At 42.0% G+C, this 12,153-nt stretch overlaps 1 protein-coding gene across 1 annotated transcript; it reads right to left on the bottom strand.

Moving 5' to 3' along the window:
• Window positions 1–239: 239 nt before the first annotated feature.
• On the bottom strand, window positions 240–10,795 carry LOC128140179 (astacin-like metalloendopeptidase). Its single transcript, XM_052783713.1, has 12 exons — window positions 10,684–10,795; window positions 10,427–10,451; window positions 8,121–8,137; window positions 7,372–7,396; window positions 6,339–6,410; window positions 5,202–5,336; window positions 3,844–3,961; window positions 2,867–3,045; window positions 2,657–2,741; window positions 2,138–2,265; window positions 986–1,101; window positions 240–551 (listed from the first exon to the last, which is right to left on the bottom strand). The coding sequence occupies exons 1-12, from the start codon at window positions 10,750–10,752 to the stop codon at window positions 240–242; spliced, it is 1,281 nt and encodes a 426-aa protein (XP_052639673.1). The 5' UTR covers window positions 10,753–10,795.
• Between the last annotated feature and the right edge of the window lie 1,358 nt (window positions 10,796–12,153).

The following is a 12,153-nucleotide window of genomic DNA, read 5'->3' as shown; positions in this document are numbered from 1 at the left end:
TTCTCTTTCTACTGTGCTAGCAACACTAGCAGTAACATTAAATTGATGTTACCCTTAATGGCACATACTTTGGAATGGCATATATCTGAGAGGCAAGGCAAACAGTGAATCACCTGGCTAACACCACTTGTCCTGAGCGTGGCCCCATCTGCCTGAATGAATAAATGGTATCAGTGTGGGACTGATCCATTATACCAAAAGCAAGGTAGGAAGTGATGGCTCTTGTAGAGAGTAGTTCCTCAAACAATGTTTTTCCTCTGTGAAGAGGAAGGTTGATTTGACACAGATTGTTTTGCTTTGCCATTCTCCTTGTTCTCAGACCTACCAGAAGTAAAGGTGGCTTGGAAACCAGCAGCTGTACCAGCACCATCTGTGACAAACTCTACGAGCATAAGATTACTAGAAGCAACTACGTCATTGGGTATCTTTGATCCACAGGTCTTGTCCATTAGAACTGCAGAAGACTTGCTGGATCCATCATAAACTTTAACATAATCACCCTGACAGCCTCTGGTTCTCTGCAGCTCAAAGGCTTGAAAGTGCAGGGAAATCTGGAAGGGAAGAGAAAACCAGCCTTTAATATACATGTATGTGACTTCTTTCATGCAGCGTCCTTTAAAACAGACAGAATCTAAGCTGCAGCCAAGCCCAAACTGGAACTGCTTACCCAGCCTTGCCTCCCATCCCCTGAAGTTGCAGGGTTCAGATCTAATGGGCCTGTGACTGAATGTTCCCATGCTCAGACTGCTTTGTCTTGATTTTGCAAACATGAAGCCCAACATATGGAGGTTTTTCAAAATCGCAGCTCTGCAGTTGTCTTTGCCCATACCTGGCTTAAGGGCATGAGGAAGTAGAGACTTGTCTGAACTCTTTCTCATGGAAAAGATCTTACCTGGCAACTGGTATGCAGACAAAGTGCAAAATGCTTAACATAGAAAGAAGTAAGTTCAGCCATATTCCAAGACCACTGTTAACCTGTGATTACCTTTCCAGATTGGGTTCGGATGAGCCAGACACAGTTGGTGTTATCTGAGTAATTTCTTGGGTGGTTGGCAGATCTTAGTGACCCAAATGCTGCATCGAGAATAGTGCTGCAGTGACCTGAGAAAGAAACAACGTTTGCTTCAGCACCAGGCTTGCAGAAACTTCCACTCATTTAAAATTACAATCACAATCTCTTCAGAATGGTCTGGTCTCAATTTCCTGATCTGCCAGCATTCGTTTCAGAGTACTGGTACATCTTGATTAAAATGAAGAATCCTGTTGTCCTAATTTTCACATAATGCATAAGTATCTGCATCACAATGGAGAGTAAAGTAGTGCTTGGGAAAAGCATTAGCTTTTATTGATTAGCTCCATAGTTTAGCCAGGGATCTCTTTCTGCATCTCTATAAAAAGTGTGAGAGGTTTCAATTCATTGCAATTGGTGACATTGTTTTTCACTGAGATGCGGAAGTCACATGATGTTAGAAGAGTCAAGCCCAAATACGATGTCTCTGCAATGCTTAAATTCTAAGCTTAGGAGGAGGACTTGGGCTTTCCTCTGTGCAAACAGTAATACTTTATTCATCAAGATTTTTTCCCTTTGACTGAATAAATTTCTCTGATTGTATGGGAGAATTTCTTCTAGCAGAGGTTAAAATTAAAGAGTTAAAAATACATACAAATTTAGAATGACAGCTTAAACATTTGAAAACTGGACAAGGCATCATGAAACCGTTCCAGTTCAGAGAAGCCTACCACTGTTTTGGTTTGGCTCAGGTCTTAAATACAAACTGCAATGAGGAACAGAGATGTCTGGCTCTTTGTGGGGTTTATAGTTGTCTCCTGAGCTGTAAGAAACCAAATTACTCCAGTGAAGCATACAACATGGTATGCAGTTAGGCCAGTTGCACAGTAGCCGCTTATGCCAACAGTGAATGTGTTAATTTGGAGGCAGAAAGCATTTTCTCACTAATCACAATGTGCCTCCAGCTTCACCTTTGCATTCTCTCCCAGAGCAACCCTAATGGGTACCATGTATTTAGGACAATAGCCTCACAGTCTTTGATGAGAAACTGCTGCCTCTGCAGTGTTCCCAAACAACCTTGTGAAGAATCTGAATAGAAGATTGAAAGGGTGGCTTTGAGATACTTACTGCAATTGTAAAGTTTGTTGATTTTGGCCACATCCAGATTGCTCAGTCCCTGCCTCTGTCCAATATGTACTGATCCATCAGGAATTGGTACAATAGTTGCTTTCCCAGTGGTATTAGTGAATGTATATCTGCAAAAAACCATGAAAAATCATGTTCTTTAAGTACAATCACTTCTTTCAGGATTTAATGGCATGCTTTGGAGGGAGAACAAGAATTGTACACAAGTTATTGTTGTGACTAACAGTGCTGTTCAAATAGGTTTGATTAAGATGTCCTGCAGTCAGCAGAGTCAATCTCAAGATGCCCTCCTTTGCTCCCAAGCTCAGCTGTGAATGGCTCCTTAATGGAAAGTTAAAGGATAATGAATTCATCTTAGAGACTCACTTGTCCGAACTGACTCACAGTGTTTTTCTCAGAAGGGGAAATGGGGAAACTGGTAGTTAGGAGAGATGTATTATAGAAACTAATTCTAATGTAAGTTTTGAGTTTCAACAAAAGCAATGCCATGCTGCTACTTACGGGCCATAGTGCATTACTGAGGAATAGTCATATGGAAGACCAAGGTTATTGGAGTTTTCAAATTTCTTGAAGTCTGGTCTGTCAGCTGTAACATATGATACTGTACTTAGAGTATGCTTCCTACCTACTCCCTTCAGAGAAGAAGGAAGAGCTGGGAACAGTAGGGTGTATCTACATCACTTTCTACATTGAGTGCTCAAAGGTACTTACCTGGGCTGATGTACTCCCACATGATCTTTACATGTTTATCCCTGTCACTTCGAGAATGTTCGTGCAAAAAGCCCAGAGCATGGTCCAGTTCATGTTGAATTATTCCTTTCCACATGCAGCCTCCTTTCATCACAGAGACAGTCTGTCCACCTCCTACTTTCCCATAGTTCGACCAGCAGCTGAGAGAGGCATTGAACACCAACAGAAGACTTATGGGATTTTTATTGTCAGGCAGGCAAAGGGACAGTATAGAGAACCTTGCTTCATGCACGTCTTGTGGGAGTGGAAGGACTGATTTCTTCCTGTCCACTGTGATAGTCAGAGTCTACAGAAGGGCAAAACTGACCATGGCATAGAAAACAACAAACAGTATGATCATTGCTAAAGGTTCCTGGAAGACCTTCATTAGCATGGAGGCTCCTGCATTCTGACTTTCTGTACCCAGTGACTTTACTTCCCTAGAAATAACTAAATAACTTTTTTTTTTTCCAAAATACTGAACACTATGTCAGAGCTGGAGCTAAGATGAATAGCACTTTCAAACTAATGGGAGTTGAACGATTCTCTCACAGGCTTTAATTCTGACCTTGACAGCCAACTTGTGTGATTTGGAGAACTGTTTATTTCATAAGTTGAAATTAGTTTTGCCTGTGCAAATAAGAACTACAGTAATCTGTTATATGTTGTGCTCAAGCGTGCATTATACCACACAGAAAACATGAGCTTTGACATTCTTTCCACCTTAATGGTACTTTCCCATGATGTGCATCACTTCTGTGTCTTCTGTGAGTCCCTGATCTAACTGCTGAGTCTTGCACTAGCAAGGTATCCAAGGAGGATACCCTGGCTCTGTGATAAAACATAAAGTTCCTTCTCTAAATCTGTTCCCCTTTCCTCTTTAAGGTCACACAGAATGAGTGTAGTAAAGGATTGGAAAACAATGTAGAAATAACTTGTTAATTTATCATTTAACTCACCCATCGGCAGATTTAATGATGAGGTAGTCATGTTCTGTCTTGCGCTTCACAAAATTAATGCAAGTCAGTGTTTCAAATTCTGCCATGGCATCATGAATCCCCTTTATGTGGCTCTCCTCTGGAGAAGAAAGGGTTAATTTTGAGGGTCACACAAGAACAATGGCAGGTGCCATTAAAATCTCACATGTGCTCAAAAACAGGGTAAATGAGAGACAGAAACATGAGCCTAGGGTCTTATGTTTTGCTCAGTGTCATGGTTTAACCCCAGCCAGCAACTAAGTACCACAGAGCCACTCACTCACTTCCCCCCCCCTCCCAATGGGATGGGGAAGAAAATCAGGAAAAGAGTAAAACTCATGGGTTGAGATAAGAATGGTTTAATAGAACAGAAAAGAAGAAACTGATAATGATAATGGTAACACTAATAAAATGGCAACAGTAATAATAAAAGGATTGGAATATACAAATTATGCACAATGCAATTTCTCACCACCCGCTGATCGACACCCAGTTAGTCCCTGAGTGGCGATCCCCCTGACCCCACTCCCCCCAGTTTATATACTGGGCGTGATGTCACATGGTATGGAATACCCTGTTGGCCACTTTGGGTCAGGTGTCCTGGCTGTGTCCCCTCCCAACTTCTTGTGCCCCTCCAGCCTTCTTGCTGGCTGGGCATCAGAAGCTGAAAAATCCTTGACTTTAGACTAAACATTACTTAGCAACAACTGAAAACATCAGTGTGTTATCAACATTCTTCTCATACCTAACTCAAAAACATAGCACTGTACCAGCTACTAGGAAGACAATTAACTCTATCCCAGCTGAAACCAGGACACCCAGTAATGAATTTCATTTAAGATATTAATAGCCTGGCACAAGATCCTCTTTATCCAGATATTTGTCAAAATGGATTCAGGTGGGAGCTTTTTTTATCAACTACTTGTTTTAAATTATAGTGGTGATTGTTGATGTATCTTCTGATGGGACACTTGGAGAGAGCTATGGGAAGCTATTTTGCTAACAAAAGGTAGGCCATCAAAACCACACTGCAATAGGTATGAACCTTATAAAGGCACATATTCTGGCAGGTACCATTAGAGAGAATGATCGTTCTTGTCTCCAAGAGACCAGACCCAAAACATTACGGATGCAAACTTCTCAAGGATATTTGATCTCTTTTCTTCTTCCTGTTCAGGTCTTTGTAATTTACAATTCATCTGTGCTTGCACAGCACAAGTAACTCCTTAGAATTGATTTAATCAACTGTGTGGCCACTATAAGTAGGTTTCTACCTGAACCTTGTTGGATAAAAACCATTTAAAAAAAAAAAAAAAAGCATTACTGAAATTTACACTCACCATAAGTAGGATCCAAGACATAGGGAACACGAACAATCCCATCACTGGACTGGGGCCAATTGCAATGGCGACAGCTGATGGCACTGCGACTCCTTTGTGGAACTATGTCACCTTCTTGGAAGTACTGAGAGCTGTCTGTGGTGAGAGAGAAAGGGTAGAAATATCTGAGCCGTAGATTGCTAAGCACACTTGGAAAAGTGTCACTCTCTACTCATCCTCCTTTTCTATTTTTCCCTAAGCATCTGCTCCTGGCTAGCATGAGAAATGGACTACTGGGCTAGATGGACATTATCTGCTTCCCTACCTTTGCTGCTGTGTCCTTAGCTAAGAGGAGAGGTGGGAATCTCCAACTCTGTTGGATGGGGTTGAGGCAAGACAGGGAATGACCAAAAGCAGTTGCAATAGTGAGAGGGATGCTGTGTTTTGATACTATTTCATCATCCGTCACGTAACACTGAATGAATGGCATTAAATATCTGCCCAGGAAGGGTGCTGGGCAAAGGCAGGAGGTGCCAATAAGGAAAACCTAGAAGGCAAGCAAACCAAAAAGAGAAGTGTGTTGTCTAGAGAAAACTAAGAATGTTTAGTGTCCATTTCTACAGACAGTAGTAAAGCTTCTTGAATGACTGCTGAAGGGGAAAATGTGAGAAAGACAAGCTGATAGAATGTGGAATGTTTGGAAGAATCAAAGAACAGGAAGTCTGGAGCAGGGAGCATGGAACTGACCGTAGCTTATATAGGAGTCTGTACTACAAAGCCGTATGAGTGAATGCAAGCATCGCTTGCATTCAAGAGAAAGGCAGTTAAATACTAATGCATCCAAATATCCAAGTTCTCTTTTTATGTCCAAAGAATGACAAAGATGTCAAGAGCTAAACCTGAAGAAGCTGCCTGGATAGTTCAGTTGCCTCAACACCTGGTATTATCTTCAGTATTGACACTATAGTTTTGAGATGCCATAGGGCTTCAGCAGACCACACAGTAGTCCCAGTGGCAGGTCTCTGGGTGTCTCTTACATGATGGTGTGTAAGATGGGAAAAATATCTATACAGATTGTGGTAAGACATTGTACCGCCCGCATCACCCCCAAAAGCAACAGAGAGAGACCCATTATAAGCAGGTCTTTGGTGGCATTACCTTTGTTAACTTTCAGAATTCTGTTAAAAATAACTTCGTCCTCGGAGTCAGTCTCTGTCGGCGATGGAGATTCTGCACAGAAATATAAGAGTATCACTTTCTCATTCCCAGGGAAAATACAAATCCTGATTTTTAACCTGGTGAGTTTCCAGGAGCTCACTTAGATCGGGTGCTGATTACAGCGATGCATGTAAAACTCACAGAGCCTATTTAGGGACTGGCATGGTGTTCAGTCATGTAGATATTTGCTCAGTGCCACAATCTTGTGAACCTCCCAGCTGTGGTTATTTTGGCATTAATCCAGTCCCAAAAGCTATTCTCTTTCAATCTTTCCCTCTCTCCATTTTTTTTTTTTTTTCCCTGTACCCATCACATTTTAAGGCCTGGACCTTTGGCTCTTATAAGTCTGTATTGTCCCACTCAAGTGGCCAGCTGGCTGCATGGCTCCCTCTGTGCATTCAGACAGTACAGTTTTCCTTCTGCATGCCCAGTTCACACTCAAACCCCCAACGTAAGACACCGGGAGCAAAAAAAGAAGGAGAGCAGTCCTGCTACTTGCTGCTGGACGTGCTGGCCTTTTGAAAAAACCTTGAAACCAGTGAAATCAGAACTGCATTCTTATTCCACGTGTTGGAGTGATGTCCCTAGCTAAGCCCAGCATCACAGACTCCTAGGCCATACAAGTAGAATCACCCAACCCTGAGCATTATGCAATAAGTCTTGACATCAATAAAAAGCACAAGCACATGGCCTCTGCGCTTTCTGTAACCTTTGGAAGTGACTTAAGTCATGACATTATCTAAGCAGAGCTATTTTTAGCAAAAGTAACAGCTGAGGTTTTTAGCAAGGCCAAGCAATTGGCCACAACCAAGAGAGACTCTGCTTTGCATGAAATATTATGGTGAGTGCATCATTTAAAATTTCTTCCTTAATATTAATTTGGGTTAAGCATGTGTTATTTTCTGGAGTAACTGGGTAGCTAACAATCACTATATCCTATCAAATACTTATATTTAGATGGAATAATACATACCATATATATCCTCTTGTGTAGTAACCTGCAAGAATGATGCATTACTATTATCTCACACTTCATATTATAACATAAATATTAAATAATATAGCATGCAAAGGATCAAAACTGTCCAGGCTACCACTGAAAGTATCTTTCACCAGTGCAGTCTCAAGCTTTTATATACTGTGCCATGTGTAAAGAAGTACCATGGTGTGGCAGATATTCTTCTTTTATATCTTGGCAAATATGGATATCATAAAGGGAATCAGCACAGGAGACTCAGGAAATGCAATCTGAAGTGTGAAGTAAGTTTCAGATCTTCCAGCTTTATTTATATCCCTGCTAGTAGGAGTACAATGTTGATGAAATCACCAATGGAGTCCTCCCAGTATCACCTCACAACACAGTGGTGAAAGGCCGTGGTACATACTGCTTCTAGGGAACTGTGGGGCTGGTGCCCAGCTGTGGGATCATGTCTGTAGCAAAACAGATTGCCATACTTCCCTTGCCTTGTATAAATAAAAAGCTAGTTTGCATTTTCTCTGTGACCCCAGAGAAGGCAAAAGCTTCCTGGGATGTGAGCTACATGTGGGTATAGCGCAGCAATAAATGGAATAAGCATGGAAACTGCTCACTCTGTTACACTGTTGATTTGGGAAGACTTTCCTGCACAGATGGAGTTACAGGTGGAGTACATGAGTCTTGACCTCACTTTCCACAATGCTGAACCCCAAAGTGACCAGAAGAGCTGATTTAGCTGTCCTTACCTCAGTAGGTTCTGTTGCTGCAAAAAGGAAGGAAGAAAAAGATAAGCAAAAGGGGCAGATTAGATTCTGAATGCAACTTCACAGTGTTCAATAGCATGGGCCTCCTCAGCCACGGGAATGCCTTTGGCAGGTCCCTTTGCTTGGAGGGGAACAGGGTGCACTAACCAATGCATAGGCACAGAAATTAAATTGATGTTTAGACAAACAGCTATGAAAATTCTTAGTAGGTAGTGCTGAGGGACAGAATCCTGGTCATTTACCATCTAAGAATCAGCAAAGCATTTTATCAGTGTCAGTGTGGAAAATGACAAAGGAAACTAGGGACAAAAAAGACGCTTTGTCCCTAGATTTCACTGCAACAGGTGCAGGCTAACCAGCCTGACAATCCTCTCTGGTTTTACAGTGTCAAAGAGTAAAGTTATAAAATGGGATGAAGGTTATAATTTAGCATGGGGCAAACAATGTCAGCTTCAGTATGTACCTGACAGCAGCTTGGAACCATTCTGAGTCCTAAGGTGTCTTTCTAGTGTGATGTCTTTTGATTTCTACCAAATGTCAGTTTCTAATACAAACATGGAAGTGAAAATCTGGTCTGATATAGAAATTGCTGAGCAGAAACTTCTTCGTTATATCATAAAAGTTTAGAAATTGCAAGGACCTCCAGAGGTCATCCAGTTCGTCTGCTTTCCCTAAGGCAGAAACAGTTTTATCTGTGTTATTCCTGACCACAGTTTGTTTGACCTGTTCTTAAGTGTGATGGATATGCCGCAAGCCTTTCTGGCAATCTCTTCCAGCTTGCCAATAATTGCACTCTTCCTTGTCAAAATATAAAGCCATTACTTTTTTTCCCTGTCCAACACCGACACAGAGAACTCTTATGCAAATAGTTCTTATGTCTAAGCCTATCCATGTTCCTTACTTTTTGACCATGCTTTTTCAATAGAAGATGTGCCAAGCTCTGTCACACCTTGCAGCACCTTTCCCTTTTCACAGTGGTTATTGCCCAGAAGTACTGAGGGAACTTCCTCTTATTCAGAATCTCCCTAGAACCTGCAACAGAATTGCTTTTATTGAGCCAAAAAGGCTTCAGTCTGTCTTTCCAGACTGTTACTTTGGTTACAGGGCAATGGAAGTCCACTATAATTATGGTGGTTTATTATAGAAAAGTTCAGTCAGTTCCCACCAGCTGCATCAGACAGATCCATGGCATCTAAAAAAATTCTGCAGGGAAGCACATTTTTTAAATGGGTTGACCGGATTCAGAATTCATGCACCCAAGAGGCACTAGATGAATTGACTAGTCAAAGTCAGTGGAAATTAGGCTCCAGATTCCTAGGCGCATAAAGCCTCCAACCCCTTTTTAAAACCCAAATGAGGCATCACAGAAGGCATCTGCCATGTCCTTGATCAAATGAACATCTGGTGTGATATAGCTTTCAAAATGATACAGTTCACATTTTCCCTGCACTGTAAATGCTGAAAGATGTCTCAAAGGGCACAAAAAGCAGTAACAATGGTAAATTAAAACTCATTGTATGCATTTGTTCCAGTAACTCTGCAACTTTGAGTCCCAGCAACTGACTACTTTAAACTTGAGCAAGCATGTCCCTCAGCCAGCTCCAAATATACCGAGCAGTAATTTTACAACAGCCCTTTGCTGCCATGCCATAAATGACAGCTCAAAAGAAGAATTAGTCAGTTTTCATTAGCCACATAGTTGCTCTGACTATGTCAAGCAAATTTTTCCAAGGCCTCTTCCTCTCACAACACATCACCCCTGACCTGGCAGTTTCTTGCTGTAGTTAAAGTCTGCCTACGGATTTATTTCCATTGACCTTCTCTGGAGATCTGCAATTACCTCCTTCTGTTCTGTGAGTTGACAAAAGCTGTTCAGCTAAGCCTGTACTATTTGTTTTCTAACCCAGCAGAAAGCAAAGCTTTCTCTGACACCTGACATCCCTTTCTCTTGCTGCTGCACCAAGGTAGACAAGGAGGCAAATGAGTAACACTCAACTTAATGGAAGAGTATCAAAATGTCTTATTAAAATTTTATTTTCGAACCTGTGAAAGCACATCTAAATTAACCTAACAAACTACACCCCTAAAGTATGTGTAAGGCACATCTGTGTGAAAACACATCTGCTCTCAGCCCAATAACAGATGAGGAAACATGGCCTTATTCAAAGGCCTGAGAGTCAGTGCTTTCTCATGCTCTAAAGCCAAGTCACTCACACACCACCAAAGTGTGTGAAACACAGTCAAGAATTAACAGTTGTCTTTAAAAATACAGTATAAATCCTACTTACTTGTTGTGCTGTTTCCATATTTCTCCTGCAAAACCAATAAGTAAAAAGCATTATTCTTCCGTAGCTCATAAATGCAGCAACAGTAGCATCAAAATTAGGCCAAAGGGAGGAACTAAATTATTAGATTGGCTTTATATATTATTATATTACTAATATTTTTCTTGCAGGAAATTCATCAAAATGGGTTTCCACAGCTTCACTTCGGGAAGAACAGGTCGATCAGAAGACAGAACACGGTTGCATGGAGCTGCTCTCACCTGAATAGGGAAGCCCAGGATAGTGTGAAGCAGAAATGGAGTGAAGACTAGGAACATCTTCAGATCCATTCTCCGGTCCTGACAGACCACCAGTGCAGTGCGTGTCCTTATCTCTGCCCGTTCAGGAGTGCTGCCGCTAGATATACCAGCAGAGCCTGCTCTGCCAGGGCTGAAAAAACCTGCACCAGCCAATGGGGATCCTAGCAGGGAGCAAACTTCTTTTGCAGCTTCAACAGCCAGTTTAGCCTCTGGGCATCTCCCTGTGCAGTGCTATTGCTGTCACTGTGATCTATAGCATCCCTTGTCTTCATACTGTCACTCATGCTGGATCAGCCTCATGCTTGTGCTGCCATGCACTTCTTCTGCTTCTTGGAGGATCTTTCCTTAAGTGTTCCGTTTCACTGAGACCACATAGGAAGCCCCTTGTTCCTGGATAACTTTCCAGAGTACTGTATCGTTGGGATTTCAGATGGTAGGTGACCTTTTTCTTTATGTCACAGAAAGCACAGAAGGCCATGACAGTATTGTGTTGCTTTGGAACATACAGCACATCACTGTTCAGTGAGGTCACGTCTGTGTCTTCCCTAAGAAGATATCCTCCATCCTCTCAGCTTATAGTTCTCTAAGTAGAATTTTTATTTCCTCCACTGCTTTCTTTCATAGCATCAGGAACACTTCCTGTGTTCCATAGATTCTGGCAGTCTGACAGCTGTAGGTGCCCTCGTGAGCTTTGTGACCAGCAGTCAGAGAGGAGGAAAAAAGACAGCAGCAGCAGAAGCAGCACTTACTCATTTTGAGAATGATTAACAGGTCCGCTGCTCGCTGGAGTGCACTTCTCCAGAAGTGGATGTAGGAAGCAGTGAGCAGACCTAGCAAGAAATGCTTGTAGGAGGTAAACCAGCAACCATTGAGCCTCTTGTTGCAGCAACCTCTTGTCGCAGCCTCTTGTAGCAGCAAAGCTCTGCTTGCTGAACCAATTGCTGAAGGTGCCGTAGCTGGGGAATTCTCTGGTCTCTGACACACGCTTGTTTTGTGTCAGAGTACACTTTCCACGCATAGAGAAGGACACTGAATTATAGAATGTATAGATTCTGTCTCTAGACCATACCAGTGCTCAGGTACCCTCAGAGTAAGTTTTACACACACTCACACTGTTATTCCTTCTTTCTGTATTGAGTAAGATGTTCTATAAGTTATCCATGTTGGTGAATGAATCAAGAAGCAGCAGAGGGCTTTCTGCCTGTTTGTCTCCAAATCATACACAGTCAAGGCTAGGAGTTACAGGGAAATGTAATCTGAATTGCACTGTTGGGGATTACTCTTCATTTTAGTAAACAGAAGTTCACAGTCACACACTGCTGACTTATTTTAGGTAAGTCTGGACTGACAAAGTCCAGAGAGAAACTTTCATTACGCCCACAGGGAGGCAGCATAGGGGAATACTACTTTTCCCTTTCCATCCCTGCACTC

This window comes from Harpia harpyja, chromosome 3, assembly GCF_026419915.1.
Source record: "Harpia harpyja isolate bHarHar1 chromosome 3, bHarHar1 primary haplotype, whole genome shotgun sequence".
Lineage (NCBI taxonomy): Eukaryota > Metazoa > Chordata > Aves > Accipitriformes > Accipitridae > Harpia > Harpia harpyja.
The sequence above is the reverse complement of the archived record's forward strand: the minus strand, read 5'-3'. Positions and strand labels throughout refer to the sequence as shown.

Excerpts from the sequence above, each read along its gene's own strand:
- LOC128140179 (XM_052783713.1), bottom strand. The coding sequence starts at position 10,752 with ATGGATCTGAAGATGTTCCTAGTCTTCACTCCATTTCTGCTTCACACT. Across the intron at positions 10,452-10,683 it reads TCCTGGGCTTCCCTATTCAG|GAGAAATATGGAAACAGCAC; the intron begins GTGAGAGCAGCT and ends TTGGTTTTGCAG. Across the intron at positions 552-985 it reads TCCGAACCCAATCTGGAAAG|ATTTCCCTGCACTTTCAAGC; the intron begins GTAATCACAGGT and ends CTTCCCTTCCAG.